At 50.0% G+C, this 21905-nt stretch overlaps 1 protein-coding gene across 1 annotated transcript in view; it reads left to right on the forward strand.

Annotated features, from left to right (window-relative positions):
- The window catches only part of EFCAB6 (EF-hand calcium binding domain 6), a 227724-nt gene that overhangs the window by 195733 nt on the left and 10086 nt on the right, over positions 1-21905 (forward strand). The window contains 1 exon segment of the mRNA XM_060164691.1: positions 13340-13567. Within this exon segment, the coding sequence (XP_060020674.1) occupies positions 13340-13567 (228 nt within the window).

Consider the following 21905-nt stretch of genomic DNA (forward strand, 5'->3'; position numbering starts at 1 on the left):
TTTTTTAACAAAACGCATCCTTATTCAATGCAGAGTAATTATTTTGTCACATTCTAGCTAACACAGAGCCAATGAGATCTGTCCTTACCTTGTGTTTATAATATATTGTCTTTAAAGTCATCCAGTGAGATGTTGAGTAACTTGAAGATGATTTTTTTCCGAGAGAGAATTTAAGATTGTAGTTTTCAATTGAACAAGAGACCGTAAAGCACATCAAAATGTTTGTAATCTTTTATAAACATCACATTTATATTAGTTGCCAACAGTGCTACTTTGATTTATCTTTCTTTTTATTGTAAACATAATGGTGTCCATGTATTTTTAATGAACATTATAAAGAATGGGGACATTTCCTTTTCAGGAAAAGCCTCGAAGGTTATTGGAAATAGATTAAGGAAATTATTGAGAAATGTCATTCCCGTTATTTACTCTTGCCTCTGATGGCGAGAAAGGCTAAGTCCTCTTGATACAGTTTCGGTGATTTTTGAATGTTTCCCCTAAATTTCACTCACTTTCCACCTGCCAATGGGATAATTACTACCTGCTGTCCTGGAGACGGTTGAGTATATGGCAGGGTGGGAGGGATAACACAGGCCGCTTGGACACTTGCGGTGGCCTTGGTGACAGTGCAGGGTGGGGGGCTGCTGGGCCCGCCGTGCCTGAGCTAAAGGAAAAGGAATATTGTCAACCACCGCCCTGTATGAAAATGACATCATCGCACCAGAGGAGCAGTTAGGGGCCAACCTGCTCAAGTTACCTGACCACAGCCAGCATGACGCGTCGCCATTCTCGTGAGGTTAACACGCTTCTCTCAAATCTGAGCGCGTCGAAGCACCCATGCATCCTGGGCCCCATCTGGATATGGAGCCTCCAGTCAGAAGGAGTAGAAGTCCCCCCGTCTTCCCCAGCCTCCAGGGGTATGGACAGTCGAGGGACTGGGCACCTACCTCTCTAGCAGCTGCCAGATGGGCCCTTGCCAGAATTAGGACAGGGCTCGGCCACCTGGTTTCCACGCCTCTTGCAGAAAAGCAAAGGGGGCCGTGCCAGGCTTGCTTCCACCTGACCCCTGTACAGCGCCAGCAGGGCCGGGCCTCAGCCCGTCTCTGGGGAATGCCGTACAGCTCCTCCGATGTCCCACCTTGTATTTGTCACTCACTCTCGCATTCTCCAGATGCTTTCGCCAGCACTCCCCTCGAATCTGGGCTGGCGATCTCTCTTGATGCCTACCCTCAGTGGGAATACATGAGGGTATTCACGTATAGGGTATTCATGTATAGGGTATTCACGTATAGGGTGTTCATGTACAGGCTCTCTACATGTTCAAAATAAGCGGACTGTGACACAGCCCCTGCCCGCAGACCCCCTCCAGGGCCATGGCAGTCTGATTTGCAGTCTAATTCAATTGCCAATGTTTGGGTCAATTAAACATCAGAGTTGAGCTGTACCGTTGATTCTACAAGGTCACGACCATATCAGGAAGCCAGGAGTCAATCCAAGAAGTCATTGTTCCGAACAAGCCTCGCAGAGCAAATCCAGGCTGCAGACAGCACCAGTTTCTTAATTGTTACCACATACCTGCATGTCTCGCTTGGAGGTGAGCTCTCACGTTCTGGCTTTAGCTGCCCCGTTTGACTGGCAGAATCTTACCTTCCCACATGCAGCACATGTGTGGCAGCGTGTACCAGACCCTGGCCTACCTAGTGATGTCGCCCAGCCAGTTACCGTCATCTCCTTGTCACCCACAGTCAGACACCAGCATCCAAACGCTGGCTAGTACGCATTGGGCACGTGCTGTGAGCCAGGCCCTGTTCTAGGCACTTTACCCAAATTAACTCAGCTAACCCTCCTAAGATCCCTTTTAAGGATCGGGAGACCGAGGAACAGAGAGGCCACAGCATCCGTTCCCGGTCACACAGCTAGAAGTGCCAGAGCTGGGATTAGAGTGCAGACCAGAGCCAGGCCCCTGCTCTCAGCTTCCTGCCGTCAGTGGGAGCTGTCTCGAGTGTCCCGCCCACAGGATTGGTGTTTGGATGAAGCGAGTTAATGCAGAAAGAGCTTTGCATGGTACCGAACATAGCAAACACCAAATGTTTGCATTATTAGTTTTTATTCTATCCTACTTCAGTGAGTGCGTGGTTATTGTATAATATTTAGTAATGATGTGATTATACGGTGTGTAATTTATTTGCGTGGAAGAATTCGTCTCATAGTTTCATACATGAATTCAGCCATGAGTTTCTTGAACATTAAAGGGTTGAAGGCGTAGCTTAAATGTTTCCTCTACTTCTCAGCATTTTGTGGCAATTTCGTGCTACCAAAGGATTTGTGCACGGGGTGTGTGCAGAGGTGTCGGATGGATCCTTTGTGAATGTCGAGCTGTATGGTGGGAGTCAGCTCGGAGAGCCGAAGGGGGAGGACCTAAGTCTGCATGGTCAGGGGCAGAGACGGCATAATCAGCTCTCTGATGAGCTTACACCGTGTCTGGACGCCGGGAGACCAGGCTTCCCGGGCATAAGGACAGCATGTGCAGAGACCCAAGATGGGAAACGTGTACTTTGGGCATGGCTAGAGCATGGGTCAGGTGGGCTGAGAGGCCGGGGGCAGAGGATCTGCGAGGGAGGCCAAGGAGCAGGGCTGTTAGGGTGGGTCTCCCCCATGCTTGCCTCCATGGGCATCTCAAAGCATCAGCTTCTCCAAGGCAGGGGTTTGTCTCTGCCGTTCACTGCTCTATTGCCCGTGCCTGGCATGGAGCCTGGCACGCGGTAGGCCCTCAGTCAGTGCTGATGAATTCGCATATTCCTCTCTTGGGTGGGCTCTGTACTTGTGCGTGTGGTGGGGCTGGGATCATGGAAGGATGGGAGAGCACAGCTCTGAAGTCATCAGCTCACAGGGGAATAGCCTGGGGACTGGGCCGAGTCCTGACCCACTTACTTTGTCTAGAAATAGGGAGAACCATGGCTGCCTCGAAGGGCAATGGGAGGATTAGAGAAACTTCTGCAACGCCCCAGCCCAGCGCCTGGGTGAAGGAGACACAGGGAAGGACGGCCACCAGGACTGGGTGTCAGTTAGCCTTGGTTCAGTTGACTTGAAGCTTGACTTGATTGTAGCCTTTCCAAAGGAAAAGGAACCTGGAATCTCCAGATCTGCCTTCATGCATTGCCTAGAAGGAACCCCTCCGTGGTCAGAGATCCCAGCGTGGGCAGCGGTCACGCCACCGGGAAACTGGGGTTGTGCCTGCAGTTCTGGTGTCACCCTTTTGAATCTGCAGACAGCATTCTGGATCGCTGAGGCCGATTCATCGACCACTAAGGCCTCCAGACCTCCCGACAGACGAGCGTCTACCCTTGGCCTCGTGCGTGCTGGGCTCTGGGAGTCGCAAAAGTTGGTTCCTTGATCCGGCGGGAGGCGTCTGTAGCGGCACGTCTGCACACAGAGCTTTCACTTTATTCTCAACTGGATTTTTTTTAATGTTTTATCTTTTTTTTTGACAGGCAGTTTTGCTGCTGTTGTTATTTTTAGCATTCATTAATTCACTGTAAATACAAATGAAGATACAGTGCAATTAATTTCTTTGCTAATCAAAATATTTGATCAAATGAAGCAATTTTTCAATTCTTAGAAGTAATTATACTGTTCTTTAAAAGGAAGTAGAGGAATTCATTACTGAGTATTTCTAATTAGGAGTTTTTGCTACCTGCTGTATTCTTATTCTGTATGAAGTTTTGGGATTGTTTTTTTTTCCTCCGGTAAGGAATCATGGGAAAAACTGTATAATTGAATCCCTAAGTATTCAGAACAAAACTTAGTAGAAGAATCATGCAGTCTGATTAGCTAATTATAACCTTCATAATAGTTAGACTGATATACTAACATGTTTCTAATCTGACAGCTGGAATGGACCTTGCTAAACCATGTTGTCCCAGCCAGGTGACTGCCACCTTGGACACCCACAGGAGGAGTATCACAAAGTCCCTTTGCAAAGTGCCCATCGTCAAGGAACACTGACAGCCAAAAAGCCACCTTCTCGTCTCTGTACTCTGAGCTCAGTACCTTTTATTTCTCACTAACTAGAAATGGAGAACTGAAGTGGTCAGCTATCGCCGTGTAACAAACAACCACGGAACCTCCAGGACTGTGAGCATTCGTTCGGCTTTTGCTTGTGGGCTGGCTGATCTGGGCTGGCTCGGCTCTGGTGGCCTGACTGGGATATTTCTGCTCCTTGGACCAGAGCGAAGTCACGTGGGCTCCTCTCAAGGCAGCACGACAGACACAGGAAGGCTTGCAGATCACACAAGCACTTTTTAATTTTGGTCACGTTGTACCTGCTAACGTTCCCTTGGCCAAAGCAGTCATATGGCTGAATCCAAAGCCACAGGATAGGGAAATATTCTCAGCTCTTCAGTGGGAGGAACCCCGGAGTCCCATGGCAAAGGATGTGGAGACAGGGGAGTTGAGGAAATGGGCCTAGAATGCAGCATGCCACCAGCAAACAGATACATGGCGTGTCTCTGTCTCCAGCCCTACCAGATCATCTGACAGCTCAACCCACCCCTCCACCCCTTCCCTACCACGTTCTCTCCTCCAGGTTACCTAGAGAAGTTGCTTAGGATACGATTTCATGGAAAATTGATTTTATATGTCAGCCAAGAACGTGGCTGGACGTAACTTATTGACAGGACACTAGAAGGCTCTGTTATGGAATCATTCCCGTAACAGAGCTGTTGAAACAAGAGTACAATAAAACTGAATATGAGCTACCAGAATTCCAGGGTCAGTGAACCCCTGGGGCACCCTGCCCTCTCTGGCTTGTTCTTGCCCTGGGCTCACTCTCTCAGCTCTGGGTTGCGGTCACAAGTTTCTTACTTGGGGATCCCCCAACCCCTTTCAAATATGAGTTCCCTGCAGCAGAGATGGGTTAATTCGTCTTTATGGGGGACAGGTCGGTGCAGTGCCTTCCTGAGAGGACAGGATGCTCCCTGTTTGTCCCCTGTCTCCTGGGATGATTCTTGCGGGCAGCTCCCTCTGACTGGTGTAGCTGTCGCGACCTTACAGACTGAGAACCTTGGCCCAGGGAAGTGAGGTGACTGCTTGAGATCCAGCCAGAAGATGGCAGGGCTCTAGCCTAGCTGTCCTGAATGTGAGCCCCGGCTCCGCCTGCAGGGCCCGAAGCAGCTGGTCAGGAGCCTGGGTCCTGTGGAGGGCCCTCCTCGAGGTGTGTGACCACGTCTCAGACCTGGCTTCCCTCCCCAGCAGGCTGGCTTAACCTGCAGGCAACAACGGGTGCCACGTGCCTCTGCCCTCTGATGACCCACCATAGAGCCGGCGTGGGCCAGGAACCAGGACTCAGCCCAGCTCTGCCCGAGCTCTTGACCCAGGCAAAGATGTCTATTAAAACAACCGGCAGGAACAGCAAGAACGGCCACCCATGCTTGCCGGGCACTGGGCGAAGCACTGAGAGGGTTTTTTTGTTGAGATCCCAGGCCTGACCTTTGAGACGGTTTGGGTTTTATTCTCGTGAGGAAAGTGAGGCAGAGGGGAGTGCGTCTTGCCTGAGGTCACAAGAAAGAGCAGAGCTGAGACGGTTTGGGTTTTATTCTCGTGAGGAAAGTGAGGCAGAGGGGAGTGCGTCTTGCCTGAGGTCACAAGAAAGAGCAGAGCTGAGCTCCATTCAGCCCTGAGCAGCCCCAAAGCCCTCAGCTGACGGCGAGCTGTCCTCGCGCTCCAGGCCCGGCCCCTCCACTTGACCAGTCTGGCCCCTGGTCGACGTCTGCTGGGTCCCAGTCGGGCGGAACTTGGGTTGCTGCTCCCTGGCTGTGCTCTCGAGGCTGGGTGGGTCTGCCCCTTCTTCACGTTTGGTGTCAGGCGCGGAATGGTGGTGGATCTGGCCTGAGCCGCCAGGAGGACGGGACACAGGCTGGGCGTCCCAGCTCTGTGCCTGCAGGGCTCCCCCAGTTCATCAGCCGGCACTGTGCGTGCTGGGAGACAGCCCAGTCTGGGCGGAAGGCGACCTCAGAGACACTGGGCTGTGGGGCGCAAGGAGCCCTGAGCTGGGGCAGAAGGGGTGGGCTCAGGGTGAGTTCTGCACAGACCTCCCCCCGGGCCCCTCCCACGCGGGCTTCTTCCCTCTGACCCCCCACTGGTTGGGGCGGCCTCTTGGGTGAGTCCAAGCAATGGCAGGATTCAGAACCCCTGGATTACACTGTAAAGCTTGCTTTTTACTAAATGACATACGTGGCTACGTTTGAGCCTGAGAAAAACTCCATAAAATTGAGGTGTTATTAGTCAGCTCTTTGATGACTGTGTGCTCCATATGTTGGGACATTATTTCTTTTATGTATTTCACCAACACTGTCGTGTCATCACAAAGGGGACCAGGAATCTTCCTTTTGGGACAGGCGGCCCATACTTCTCTGCGACATCAAGAGGGACAATTGTCTAGTAAAACAAGGTTCCATGAATACCCTTGAATAAATGCGAGAAGATACCTTCAAAACAGGTAAATCATTCTCTAACTGGGTCAGACCCGTAGTGCATAAGAGTCTACTTTGTTTTTTTTTTTTTCATTTGAAAAGTCACCGGTGTGCGCAGTTGTCAGATGGGGAGCTGCGGGGAGGAGCGCTGAGGACGCAGGCCCAGCGTCTCCTGCTCCAAAGAATAGTGGGGACGGAAGTGGGCGCCTCTCCGTCTTGCAGCTGTGATTCCTATCCTGAGGGGACCTTTTATGTAAAGCGTAGTTAGTTTTGGAAAGTGACATTTGCATCTGAAGATAGTGGTGTCTTTTCTGATTAGGAGAAACATTTCTTCTAGTTATAGAAAAAGCACTATTTTTCCCCATTCAGATATAACGATCACGTGAGAAGTGCTGGGGACACAAAAGCGCCAGACCAGGAGCCATCTGTTCTTCCCTGGCGTCTCCAGTCACTCAGAGCTAGGCTGGCGGTGGTGGCTGAGCGGCTCTGCAGAGAGCAGGATGGGAACCAGAATGTGGGCGCCTAACAGCCTCGAGCCCAACTGCCCTTGATGGGAGAGCCAGGAGGCCCTACCCTCCAGAGGCCAGAGGCTTCTCCGGGTGGCACGGGGTGGGGAGCAGCGCGGCTGCGTCCCCTGGGGCCTGGGGACCTTCTGGTCAAGGGCTGGTCCCTTGTGCACAAAGGCGATGGCCGTGGTGCTGCTGGGGGCGGGGTAATGAGTGATCTTTGTTTTCAATTTGTGCCCTGTTTGTAGTTTCTACAGTGAACATGCAATAATTATCTTTGCAAGCAGCAAAAGAATATCTCTAACTGGCAGCGAAACCACCTTTGTGACAAACATAGTCCCCTCCCTCTCGGTGTCCACAGCCTGGCCTCTGGCTGTGGCTTTGGGGATGTTGAGGAAAGCGCTGGTGGTGCAGGAAGCCGGCGCTGCTCTCCTGAACTTCCCGCCAGCTTGTCGAGTAAGGATAATAGCACCCCGGGCGCCAGTTTTCAAGGATTTGCACCTGTACCTCCTTCACCTCCTGGCTCAGTGGTTTCCTCCTCTGGAGGCTGTTTCCATCAGTTGTGTCAAGAGCACACGACCCGTTATAATCTCTGCTCACCTGTGAGACTGGCCCTCATCTCTCTTCCCCCCCAGACCCCACCCAGGCAAGACTACTTAAGGATTATTTGTTACCTCTGTCTCCCCAGCATCTAACGAGGAGCCTGGCACACAGCAGACATTCCAGGGGTGTCTGTGGATGGCTCAATACAGTCATCTCGGGCGTGCGTTGAGTGTTCATCCTCTGTAAGTGCATCGCGTGTGCGTGTGTCACACGCCCAGCAGAGATGCTCGCCCTCCCCCCAGGGCTCTGGGATTCAGTGTGACCCGGGTGTCACTCTGATCCCTGCATAGGTGGAAAGCGGGCAGATTCACATCCAGGGCAGTCACACCGAGCAGGGCTCCCCGACCAGCCGTTCCTCCACGTCGCTCGCAAGCAGGCTATCCCGGCCCCGCAGCCTCAGGACCGCGACCCGTGGGGCAGGCAAGACTCCCGGCTTGGGAGCCCCACCCAGTCCTCTGCCTGGCTCTGCCCTCGCTTATTCCTCATCCAGAGAACAAGCGTTAGTACTGGGGTGTGTATATATACACGTGTGTGCATGTGTGTGTGTGCTCGTGTGATCATTTGGACCCTTTTGTGGCCCCTTTCCACTTAGTGCACTGCAAACATTTTACCATATTGTTAAACTATTTCTTGAAACATTCTAAATAGCTGCACTGTCATCCATCTTCTAGAAATATTGTGTTTTATTTAACCATTCTCCTACTTTAGACATCTAAAGTGTTGCTAATTTTTTTTTTAATTTTGTGAATTCCGTAAATAATACTGTAATGATAATTCCATGTTTATTTCCTCAAGGAAGGTCTTCAAAGGGTAGGTACCAAGTCAAAGGATAGGCACTTTTATGGCTCCAGATACCTTATTCCCCCTTTTCCAGCACTGATATTGTCAATCAAGAAATTTGCATTTCTTAGAAGAAAAAAGTGGAATCTTATTTTCTTTTCCATTTTTTTTGCAGCATGACCAGGTCAGAGTTTTTTTTGTTTGTTTTTTGTTTTTTTGCGGTACGTGAGCCTCTCACTGTTGTGGCCTCTCCCGTTGCGGAGCACAGGCTCCGGATGCGCAGGCTCAGTGGCCATGGCTCACGGGCCCAGCCGCTCTGCGGCATGTAAGATCTTCCTGGACCAGGGCACGAACCCGTGTCCCCTGCATCGGCAGGCGGACTCTTAACCACTGCGCCACCAGGGAAGCCCCCAGGTCAGAGTTTTCTAACAGAAGACCCAGGGTGGCTGCCCAGAGCAATCATTCATTTGATTGGCTGTGTGGAGACACTGTTTATCCACTCTTTCTTTGAACAAATAGCAAGGTCCCGCTGTGTGCCAGGTTCTTCTAAGCACTCAAGAATTCAGCAGTGCACAAAAGACTAGACTTGCCTTGAAGTTTATTTTCTGTTGGGATGAGAAAGACAATTAGGGTAAATACGAGGTGGATCAGAGAGTCATACGTGGGATGGAAATGAGCAGGGAATGCGAGAGAGAATCTGGAGTTCAACTCGGGAACGTGATAAAAACCCTGCGAGAAGCGCGAGAAGAGCAAGTGCAAAGGCCCTGAGGCAGGAAGGAGGTTGCTGTGAAGGAAGCACAGCAGGAGGCTCTCACAGAGTGAGGTCAGAGAGAGTCATGGGCAAGCCATTGTGACACCCTGCCTGTTACTCTGAGCAACATGGGAAGCCGTTTGAGAGTTGTGCTTGACCTGATTTGCACTTTAAAGAGATCGTCCTCAGGGGAAAATGACTATGGCTTTTTGATTATGGCTCTGCCCTCCCTTACCCCTCCATCCAGAGAACAAGTGCTGACCCGTGTGTGTGTGTGTGTGTGTGTGTGTGTGTGTGTGTGTGTGTGTGTGTGTGTGTGTGTACTTTAAAAGACTGAGGGTGGAAACAGGGAGGCTGATGCAATAATCCGTGCAAGATGATGGCAGCCTGGACCAGGGGGTGAGGGTAGAGCGGTCAGCTTCCAGGTATGCACTGGGAGCAGAGCCCCTGGGATTTGCGGGTGGTTTGGGTATGAGTGATAGAAAGATCCGTCACAGAGGACTCTATTCTGAGCCACTGGGACAATTTCCATTTGCTGAGATGGGGACCTCAGAAGGACTGTGTTTTGAAGCTGATGACTCAGAGAAGAAAGAATTTTCCTTTGTGAAACTCGGATGTTCTGTTTCGCTTGGGAGGGCCTCTCTCCCCCAGGGTTATCTTGGAGTCAGCCAGCCGTGTCCACTGATTTATTTGTATATTCTGGGCCTAGCTCTTCTGATTCTATTATTCTGATTATATCAAGTTTATGGTGTTTTTATATCTGGTGGCTCAAAAACATCATTGCTAGCCGTTTCCAAAAATTTCATGGCAAATCTCACATATTTCTTTTTCTTTACCAACTTTAATATCTATGTCTAATGAGTCCCCCAAATATCCATTGAGATATTTTTTCTTTTTTTAAAATTTTTCTTTATTTTTTTATACAGCAGCTTCTCATTAGTTATCCATTTTATGCATATTAGTGTGTATATGTCAATCCCAAGCCATTGAGATTTTTACTAGAGTCTTATTTATTTGTAATTTGAGAAAGGTTTTACCTTTGGAAGTAGAGTCTTCACATCCAGGAACATAGTATGTGTCTGTTTTCATTCCAGTCTTGCTTTAATAACCTTCAGTAGACTGTGTATGGCTTTCTTTGTATAGGTCTTATGCCTTTCAGATGTAATCTATCCCAAGGTATTCAGTAGCTTTGTCATTAATGTGAATGTGGATTTTTTTTCACAATGCAATTTCTAACTAGTTATATTTACTGTTTAAAAAAAAGTATTGTTTTTTCTGGTATTTTTTACTTGAATCCAGCCACTTTCCTCATTGTCTTGAGATTTTCTAGTTGTAAAATCGTATCCCGAATAATGATAAACCTTGTTTTTCAACATTTATACTGTTTATTTCATCTTGTCTTATTTCAAAAGCTGGAACCTCTAAAAATGTGACTAGCAGAACTGACAGTGAGCGTGCCTGTCTTGTTTCTGACTTTAATGGAAGTGCTTCAGTGTTTCACCCATGTAACATATTTGCAGATAGTGTCTGTTAATATTCTCGTGTTTAGGATGTTCATTTTATTTCCGTGTGGTTTATATGTTCTGTTCTATTCTATACCATTTAGTCAGGAGCGACTGCCGAATTTTGTTAAATGCCATTTTGCCATCTGTTGATATGTGACCTTTGCTAATATAAGGAATTGAAGTTTTGCTAATTCTTGAAGGATTCTTATTCTTGGAGTAAACCCTAATTGATCTTGGTAGGCCCTTTTAAAATATGGCACTAAATATTCCTAAAGTTTTCTTTTTTTGATGTATTTGCATTTATATCCATAAACTAGATTGACTTATATTTTTCTTTCCAAGTGTTTTCTTTATCACACTTTTGTATTAGGGTAACATAAAATGAACTGGAATACTATATATATCTGGAATAATTTGACTAATGTAAAAATTATCTAGGCTTGGCACCTTTTTACTGATAGATGGTAGATCTTTTAAGAGCTCTTTAAATTTCTTTGGTGGTTACCTGTCTATTCAGGCTTTCCTATTACTTAAGTTAAATTTAGTAATCTATATTTTGCTCGAAAATGATTCAATTTCCTCCAGAGTTTAAAGCATATTAACTTAAGGTTGCCCATCCTACTTTGTTAGAATTCTTCCATATCTGTTATTAAAACAGTAGTGTTTCCGATTCGTTTTGTGTGTTAACGCTTTCAAAGAGCAGTCACACACGCCGTCTCAGGGGAGCCTTGATTCCTCCTGGAAAGATGAGGAAACTGAGGGAAGCATGGTTAAGTGGCTTGCGGGGTCACATAGCCGGTTAGAGGCAGAGTCTGGCCTCAGACCGGGGACCCGCCTTCCCCTGCAGGACACGACCACCTGTGCTTCCTCCAGTTATGTTCACCTGGGGTGCGTCCTCCTCAGGCCCCAAAGGTGTGACAAGTGTAAGGATGGACTTCGAGACTGAGTCTCCATCCAGAAAAGGTCCCTGTACTCTCTGAGCACCAACACCCCTTGCGATGTTTAGGGAAAGGCCCTCCTACCTAGATACAGGGGGTGCATTTTCAACTGTTTGAACAAGTGTAAGCTGTGTCTGTAATATCACTTTTTTTCTAGAATGAAGAAAGAAAGGCATTCATTCACTTTACAGATGGCTCCAAATGGACACGTTTAAAAGCCTCTGTTAACCTTTGGGTGGTCAAGGATGTGGTGGGCTGTGGTCTGAGTGTGTGTATGTTCACGTTTTGGGGGATATTCCCAGCAGCATCTTGTGTTTGATACAATTTCATAAAGTAACATTATACTCTGTCCTGAAGGCTAGTAGCATATAATACCTATATTGCTATGGAATTGCTGAACATGAATCGTGACCAGGTTTTAATACAGGCTGGGGGAATTAGATCGATCATCTGGTAAAGTGCTGGTGCTTTGAAAGAACTGTTATCCTAGCTAACAGTCATGAAGGGTTTTGATGTGGAGAAACCCAGTGTATCTGAGAATCCACTCTGGTACGGGGGCAGCATGCATGCCTCCGTTACCCCTGGGTTCTCACGGAGCCCGGTCTCCCCTCCCACCCCGGGGCTCCATCCCGTCCTCATACTCCAGGAGCCGACCTGCTGATGCAGTGACCACAGGTGTAGCTTCGGGGCCTTTTCCTAATTGCAGCAAGTAGAGGCACATCAGGGCTGCAGCCCTGGCCCTGTTCACTGCCCTCGCAGGAGGCTGGGGACTCAGCCGCCCCCCACCCCGGCTTCGCCCTTCCAGCTCCAGTCTCCTTAGTGCCCAGGATAGACAGAGGCCCTTGTCATTTCCAGGGCTGCCGATGGTCACTAAGGAACTTCCCTGCTCTTCCTGTGGTCTGTCCACCACACGGATCGTCAGCCGATGCACACTGAGATGCTGAACGTGGGCTGAAGGCCCCTGCAGCTCACCTGGCCACGAGCCCTTTGCCAGCACGTCAGCCTAAACATCCAGTAAAAAGATCCTTCCTCTGCTCCTCTTTCCTCGTGGCTCACTCCTCCCCGCAGAAAGCTGTCCTGGGGTGCAGACAGGGCCTGTCCCTCCTCGGGGATTCTCAGCACCCTGGACAGCGCCCCCAGGCCCTGAAAGCACCTCCCAACACCTGGCTGTCCTTGCCCTACGAGGGGTGCTGAAGCGGGCGGCTCCGTTGTCCCCACAGCCTCCAACTGCAGGAACCTGCGCTCATTAGGATCAAATCCCTGCGGGTCTCAAAGTTTCAGACCCAAAGGGACACTTAGCCGACAGCGGTGCTGCAGCACAATGCGGTAGCAGCCGTCCAAAACTGCCTTTCACATTCTAACTGCTGGCAGTGTAAATTAATCAAGCTGAGGTTCGGCAAATGAAAGCAGTCTGGATCCACATCCCTGTTGATTCCCTTACCGCTCAGAGCAGACACTCACCGCGTGCTTGTTACACAAACCAGAGGACAGGCTGAACGAGTGAAGGGACGAGGGGAAGAGGTGCGCCCTCCCCAGGCCTGGCCCGGCCCCTTGCCCTGCCCCACGGGGGCCGACATGCTCTGCTTCTCCTCCGTGGCAGGTCAGCCCAGGCTTCCCCTTCCGCCAAATCTGCCCCTGCAGTCGGGCCTCTGGGTCACACTGTCTCCTGCCTCTTCATCTTCCTCACTAAGCTGGACCTCCCAGGACGTGCCCTGGCTGAGGCACGCGGAGCCAAGATGATTCTTTACTTATTAAATGGATCAATTTTCCATTCTGTTTTGCCCAGGCTGCTGCTGAGTGGGCTGAGAAGATGCCCAAAGGCCCGCCGCCCATATCTCCCAAGGAAATGGCAAACCAAGAGGTCCTGGCCCGGCTCCACAAAGCTGTGACCTTCCACTACAAAACGATCGCCCAGGAGTTTGAGAACTTCGACACCATGCGGACCAATACCGTCTCCAGGGACGAGTTCCGGTCCATTTGTACTCGCCACGTCCAAGTTCTGACGGATGAGCAAGTAAGAAACGCATTTCGTTTCGCCTCCTAAGCGATGCGTAAAGAGTTTAAGACTGTTCTCTAGTTTTTTAAATACTTGAACGTTTTTTGTTGTTATTTGGTTTTAAATCTTACCGGAGACTCACGGAGCTTTCTGTTTATGTAACAGGGATGAATCGCACCATTTCAATCAGGGTGCAAATAATATCACTTTTATTTTTAAAATCAAATTAAACTCGGCTCCAGCTACCACTGTCCTTCTTCCTCCTTCCCCAGATCATTCCTGGGCTTAAGTGATCCTAAGAGGGGGCCAGTGTCTCCCCACATCTGAGCTGGGAGTGCAGGGCTAAGAGCGGATGTAGAGCCGGTAGGCTGCTCTGACGCTCCCACCACCTCGCGGCTCCGGGCCTCTCCCTGGTTCTGCTGCCGGCGTTTCTGGATGCTCTGGAGCTACCGCCCCAAGCACGCTGGTGACACGCCCACCCCCAGTGGGCCTCTCCACTGTCCACAGGCTGGACACAGGCCACCCTCTCTGAGGGCCTCTTGCCCATCACAGATCCCTCACAAGAGTTTCTCTGCGGTCTCTTCACCAAGGACTGAGCTGGGCTCTTTTTAGCTCAAAGCTCTAGCAACCTGCTGCCCTGGCCTCTTTGGCCCTTCGTGGCTTTCCTAGGGCAAGAGCACCTCCCAGCAGGACGGCGTTCCAGGGGCCTGCCTTGGTCACTGGCATCAGCCGATAATCTCACTGAACGTCCGCACTGGGGAGCGGAGCCCTGGCTGCTTGGTCCTCACTGTGCCCCCAGCACTGAAACGGAGCCTGGCACAGAGCAGGTGCTCAGCATGTCCCAGTGAGCGGACAGTGTCCACGTTCCCACCCCCATCCCAGCAGCCCAGGGGCTGAACAGCCGATAACAGAGCACCACTGATCCAGTCCCAGAAGCAGATTTCCCTTCTTCCCAGAAAATGCACTGCTACCATCCCTCTTCAGTTCTCAGGTGAATTGATGCCCCATCCATTCCCAGAGAATAGTTCAGATGAGAAAGGAACTCCAAAATACTCACAAAAGCAGCCCCGCCTCCCCTCTTCCTCCTGGCTCTGCTCAGGCCCAGCCCAGGGGGCTTCCTACAGCTCCCTGTGTGGAAATGTCATTCTTTCCCCTCCAGAGCTGGGTCACTCCAAACTCAAGTCTCACATTGTCAGAGTTTTAGGGTAAGGACTGGAAGTATTCACGGGGAGGGGTGATCATCACGTCCACCCTCCATCCCTACTTAGGCCTCTGAACTCACTGCCCTGAAGAATGAATTTGTTAAAGATATTAGTAATATGAACATCAGATTTCACTTTCCTAAAATACCACCTTTTTTAGGCATTATGATCATTTCTGCTAAGCAAAAACAATGCCTTATTTCCAAACAATTCTGTCCCACAGAGCCTCCAAGCCAAGTGAGCTCTGTATTTGCAAATATCAATACTTCTCTCCATCACTACAAATGGAGAGAAGCCTTTAAAATTAGTACAGTTGCATTTATTATTCTATGGGGCCAACTAATAAAGGTTGGTAATAAAGATTTTTAGTAATAAAGATTTTAGTAATAAAGATTTTTCATTCCATCTAAATGAGCAAAATTTTACTCTAATTATAGGTATAAATTAATGACATGCCGGCATATCTGGCATTCATAACAGAGAATTTGATTCTAATTGCCCACTAAGAAAGCTTCACCATTCCCGTCACAGACAGCACCCCCCACCCCCCACCCCCTGCAAAAAAATCAAGCACTTACTTTTGAATGCTGCTTTCTAAAAATACACGGACACATCTCAAAGACAGTCTGCACCATTGAGAACATCAAAGTCTGGCATGAGTACCGTGGTTTAAGTTGGGTGATGATTAACAGAAATTGTGCTATATTTGGGAAGGATGCTTCTAGATACAGGCTAGTAAACAGAAAACAAAAGCCCCAGAGATCCACATGCTTTCTTCTTGCATGAGTTGCTGAGCCAGCGACCTTCTTGGTTGGATGGCCCAGTGTCTGACACAGTAAGACACAGAAGTCATTTGCACTCTTGACATGTCTAGACCCCTCATGCCGTCATGGGGAAGAGTTCACCCGAGATACTGGGACAGTTCCGACCACGTTAAACGGTTTTCAGGTACAGATTCCATGACTTCGTTTATCTACATTCTAAAGACTTATCTCTAAAAAATCCAATCATCGTGAATCTGAGGGCCAGCTTTCTTGACTTACAGAGCTCCGTAAGTAGGGAAGCGCCACATCTTTGGAAACCTTTTGGCACAATTAACCTTTCAGAAAAGGAGAGCGACTTTCAGAGCAGATGCAGCCAGACACTGACAGGTCTTCATGGCTCTGCATAAAGCGTGTTATAAAAGCCTGTGGAACTGGGTCCACCTGGATCTGGCTTAAGATAGAGATCCCATGGGGAGAGCCTGTCCTGTTTTGGCGATTTAGGTCAGTCCATAGCGACCGCATGAGGACTTTGAATGTGCAGCTATATTAGGGGAAGGAACCAGCAAACATTTCTGAGCATTCCAGATGTGATATTTCTAAAACAGACAGCTTCAGGAAGAGAGAAAAATGCAGGCAGACTTGGGTTTCGACCCTGCTTCTGCACCCGTCCAGCTGTGTGACCTTGGAGAATTATTCAACCTCTCTGAGCTTCAATGTCCTTCCCTCTGAAATGGGACAGTGCTCCCCAGGCTGACCCAGGTGCCCTCCGCTCTGCCCAGGCTGCTGTTCTGCCTTCTCCATCTTTGCCCGCGAAGGCCCTGCCTGCCCCTTCCCCCTCCCCCTTGTATCTGGCCACACCAACTCCCTCTTCCAGACTCACTTCGAGCCAAGTGAAGCCTTTTCTGACCGCACGTTTACCTGCTGGAGCTGGCCACGCCCCGCTTTGCCCTCCCGCCCCCCCCACCTTGAGCTCTCCATCATCCGGCTGAGCCCTTGGGACACCCTTGCGTGTTCGTGGGCACAGAGCTTCCTGTGTTGGCTGCACCGTGAGTGCCCGAAGGCAGCACGCGTCCACTCCTTCACTTATTGGGGGCCCTCTGAGCTCAGAGTGGTGATGTTAGGTCCGAGGGAACCAAGGCGGGCCTGCTCCCTGCCTCCGTTGAGTCTGCATCCTGGGAGGGTAGAGAGAGGTTAAACACCTGCGGTACATTATTTCTGTAACTCCACACCGCTCTCTGGTGCAAAGGGATGTGCAGCGTGCTGGGAGAACAGAGCTGGGGACTGACCTGGACCGAGGGGTCAGGGCTGTTTCCCTGAGGACACAATGCTGGAATGTGGGCGTTGCCTCTGAGAGAAGACGGGAGAGAGCAATGCAGGCAGAGGCAGCATCCTCGAAGCAGGCGCAGTGGGCACGCTGCTTAGATGGTGATGCTGCCAGCGGCTAGTGGACACCAGAGACACACCCTGCCCGTGGGGTCTGTGTTCCCTGAGGGGCTGGCAGACAGTGAACAAAATATGTGTATGTTGGATGGTGACAAATGCTCTAGGCCAAAAAAAAAGCAGGGAAGAGGGTAGTGCTAGGGAATTGGGAGGGTGTGTTGTGAGTAGGGCGGTCAGGGGAGGCCCCTGAGAAGGCAACATCTGATTAAAGACCTGGGTCAGGTGGATGGCTGGGAACAGCGGAGGTTGGATCATGAATGCGTTTCAGAGTTGGAAGCAGCAGAATTTGCTAATGGATGTGGGTGGAAGAGTGAGAAGGGGAGTAGAGGATGGGGAAGCCAAAGGAGCCGTGGATGGGGTGCTGTGGGGGGCAGGGGGGAGGGGAGGGCGGGCGTGGGGCGCCTCACTGGTCCATTGTCCACAGTCACACCTTCTGTCCTGCTCTCCTTCCTGTTCACTTTGTTTTTTGCTCAAGTACATCTTTACTTGCTCTTTCAGGGGAGAGGAAGCCCGAGAGCTTCCCTATTTCACCCTCGTCCTCCAAAGATAGTTTGGCTGGGGATAGAATTCTAGGTCCAAGTTTTCTCTCCCTGACCCTTTCAAGCGGTTTCTCAGTTGCCTTCCAGCATCTCTCGGTGTTGATGCGACATCTGCTAATTATCACATGCTTTCTGCAGGGCCCCGATCCCAGTGGGAAGAAAGGCAGGGGCTGAACTACTCATGCCACTTCCTTTTTACCAGAATGCTGCTCTGAGACAAGGCGTGAGGTAGGAGTGAGTGAGGAGAGAGGAGCCAGCCGGGCTGTTCGGATAAGTCCCAAATGCTCCCCACACAGCTCGCCCAGGTGGGTCTCCTCAGCGTGGTCGCCACCGCTGGCTGGTCCTACAGTTGTCTGGGCCTGGTCCTAGGGACTGGACTCCTCCTGCCTTGGCCTCTAGGCTTTTGTCCTCAGTGACTGTGGACACTAGCAGCACAGGCCAGTTCCAGTTGCTACGTCAGGTAGTGGGTGATGGCTTGGTTCTAACTGCCCATCTCACACGGGGGCCTCTTGTCCCTGTTCCTGAGAGAGTACCGCCCTCCACCTGCATCATACCATGCCTCGAATGCCATGGGTTTCTTCTCCATTTCTGTTTAATCCGATTTCCCTGTTGTGTTTGAATAAGGACAATGCATTTTATTTATTTATTTTTACATCTTTATTGGAGTATAATTGCTTTACAATGGTGTGTTAGTTTCTGCTTTATAACAAAGTGAATCAGCTATACATATACATATATCCCCATATCTCCTCCCTCTTGCGTCTCCCTCCCACCCTCCCTATCCCACCCCTCTAGGTGGACACAAAGCACTGAGCTGATCTCCCTGTGCTATGCGGCTGCTTCCCACTAGCTATCGGTTTTACATTTGGTAGTGTATATATGTCCATGCCCCTCTCTCACTTCGTCCCAGCTTACCCTTCCCCCTCTCTGTGTCCTCAAGTCCATTCTCTACGTCTGTGTCTTTATTCCTTTCCTGCCCCTAGGCTCCTGAGAACCTTTTTTTTTTTTTTAGACTCCATATATATGTGTTAGTATATGGTATTTGTTTTTCTCTTTCTGACTTACTTCACTCTGTATGACAGACTCTAGGTCCATCCACCTCACTACAAATAACTCAATTTTGTTTCTTTTTATGGCTGAGTAATATTCCATTGTATATACGTGCCACATCTTTATCCATTCATCTGTCGATGGACGCTTAGGTTGCTTCCATGTCCTGGCTATTGTAAATAGAGCTGCAATGAACACTGTGGTACATGACTCTTTTTGAATTATGGCTTTCTTAGGGTATATGCCCAGTAGTGGGATTACTGGGTCCTATGGTAGTTCTATTTTTAGTTTTTTAAGGCACCTTCAAACTGTTCTCCATAGTGGCTGTACCAATTCACATTCCCACCAGCAGTGCAAGAGGGTTCCCTTTTCTCCACACCCTCTCCAGCATTTATTGTTTGTAGGTTTTTTGATGATGGCCGTTCTGACTGGTGTGAGGTGGTACCTCACTGTAGTTTTGTTCTGCATTTCTCTAATGATTAGTGACGTTGAGCATCCTTTCATGTGTTTGTTGGTCATCTGTATATCTTCTTTAGAGGGACAATGCATTTTTAAAAAGTAGTTTACACGTCTCTGCTGAAACTCCCCATCTGTTCATGCATGCTGGGTACCTTTTCTACTAGATCCGTTAATGTATTAGCCACAGTTGTTTTAATGCTCCCGTCTGACAGTCCCCACAGTGGGCTCATCTCCGACTCTTGTCTGTCGATGGCTGTGTCTCTTGGCAATGGGTCGGTTCTTCTTTTGTTTGTATGTCTCAAGATTTTTAAAAAACTGAATGCCAGATGTAGTGTGAAGAAGAATAGTAGAGATGGTGGCATCAATGATATTTATGCCCGGAGATGCGTGCACCTCTTCTCTGTCAGGTGGGAGCGTTGTTGAATCAGTCTGGTGGGTAATTGAGCTACCTTTGAATTTTGTTGTTGCTACTCCTCCCCAGTGTCAGATCCCTCCAGCAGAAGATTGCCCAGGGCCCCCGGGCTTGAGTGCGTTTGCTATGGCTCCGCCCATGGCTTTGCTTCTCAGTAGAGGAGGGTCTGGAGAAGCGGGCGGTGATTCACGTCCATCCCCCACCAGTGGCTTCACGTGCCTCTTGGGAGCAGTGGCAAAGGCTGCAGAGGAGAGCTTGTGAGTGTGAGCGTTCCCTGTGCCCGTGACTCCCAGCTCTTCTAGCCTGAGCGCCAGCCCAGCTTGGCCTCTAGGAATTTGCTAACATCTCGGCTGATTTCTTCCCACCCTCGCACTTCCTCCTGAGCCCCACCAGGCATGAGAGCTGGCGCGTCGGGCTCTCCTTGGAGCCTCAGGGCTCCGTGGAGTTCAGTCCCCTCGGCTCCTGCAACCTCAACTGTCTCATGGGCTCAGGAAAAGTTCTGAGTTTGTAGGTATTTGGCTTTTTCTTGTTAGAATGGGAGTGGCGTTCGCTTGCCGCTTTCCACATCACAAGCAGAAGCGGAACCCGAAGTGGTGAATTTTTAAGTAGTTAGAAGGTAGTTGTCTGCTACTCCGCGTTTCCAGGGGACCTTTCAGCAGGCGTGCATTCTGCCCCGTGACCTGGAAACTTGCTGACATGCAATGAACTTGCCTTTCAGTTCCTTCACAAACCACAGGAATTTTACCCGGGTCTCACGTCCAGTTCACAGGCCCATAAGTTTCCAGAGTCTACTTCTGTGGTACCCATTTCCAGTCTTCTGATGCCCCTCCTGTCCCCACAGCCCACACCAGCCGCCATCCTGTGCTGCATCTCCAGGCTGCATCAGTGTCCTGGGCTGTAACCCATCAGGGCTGAAGAGCCACACGTGGGCCTCCACTTCCCCACCCGCCCAGGCCCGTCCTAGCAATGTGTATTCTGCCCGTTGAAGCCCCTTTAGTTAGAATAAGAATAGGGTTTGCGCGGTCCTACCTTGACCTCGCTTGCCTCACAGGCTTTCATTAGGAAGGTGGTGGGCGCCTGCCTCACCTGCCTGAGAACGAGCCCCTTTTGTTGTCCGTGGCCGTTCTGCAGGCGTCCTCATTTCCATGCTTCAGCTCTTCACTGCCTCCTGAAGCATTCATGCCCATCCTTTGTATCTGTCCTTAATCACATGACCTTCCTCCCACTTGCCTCCCAAGTCTTGCTAAGATACGAGAGCATGAGAGCCCACCGGCAGCCCACCCTCCTTTAAGCCACATCTTTGTTCCTTAAAGCCCTTCCTGAGAGTTGTGGTTGGAACACGGTTTAGCCCTTGCCTCCAATCCCTCTTCATTTCTAAAGGGTCTTCCCATTGTCTGATCAGTCTTATCAAGTGATACGGATCTTCAGCCGTTAAAAAAAAAACATGTATTGAGCACCTACTGTGTGCTAGCACCTTTGCAAGATGGTTGGCATTCAAAGATGAATCTCAGAGGATCCTTCGGGGAGTCTCTCAGCCAGGCTAGGTGTCACCTCATGGGTGGTTTCATCAGGATGCCAGAAGGGAGAGAAGAGGCTCCGGTCTGCCCAGTGGTTCTGGAAAACTTCGCTGGAGGAGACCGGTGCGGGGGTTACTGCCCTTGGTGATGATGCTGTGGCCTGTCTGAGCCCGTGTGGGCACTTTCTCAGGGACCCTCACTTCCACTCCCCCGAGTAGTTTTCCCTCATTGATCAAAATTAAAGCAACATAAAACTACAGGTGTGATAAATGACACTGAACTATACACACACACATGAAGTTGTTACGTAAGATGTAACCTTGGAGGGAAGTTGGGTGGAGGGTCCCTGAGGACCTCTCTGTACCATTCTTGCAACTTCCTGCAAATCTATAATGATTTCGAAATAAAAAGCTAAAACACATCAAGAATGTTGTCCCAAACTAAGCCGTTTTCCCTTCTCAGGGCCTGGAATATTCTCCCTCTCTTCCTCACCCCTCAGTACTTCATTTCCAGAATTTCAAGTAGAGCCGGACATGGTCCCTTTTAATATGCTTCTGGAAAACCCCAGTGGAGCCCACAGGCCAAGCCGGTTTCTGACCAAGTTCAGGCACAGGGTAGGAACATCCCTCCCATGGCCTCAGGGGTAGAGGGGCAGCTGCACTGGGCCTTGGGGGCTGTGGAAAAGCAAATTGGAAGTAAATTACCATCTTCTCGGCCCCCTGAACAGCCCCCGAGTCATCAAGGGCGGCTCACTTGGCATTGAGTCATTTTGCAACATCCCTGCCGGGCCGCGTGTGGCCCTGACCCAGCCCGTGACATCAGACGGCACCGACACAAAACCGTAAACTTGTGCTGTTCTCCAGATGCCTCCCCTTTCATCTTGTGAGAAGACATGGTTTGCCCTGAGGGTGAGAAAAACTGCGGCGGCTGAGGGCTGCAGCACCTGTGCGTTGTTCGCAGGGCTCAGGGGGCC

The sequence above is a fragment of the Lagenorhynchus albirostris genome, chromosome 11, assembly GCF_949774975.1.
Source record: "Lagenorhynchus albirostris chromosome 11, mLagAlb1.1, whole genome shotgun sequence".
NCBI classification, from domain to species: Eukaryota; Metazoa; Chordata; class Mammalia; order Artiodactyla; family Delphinidae; genus Lagenorhynchus; species Lagenorhynchus albirostris.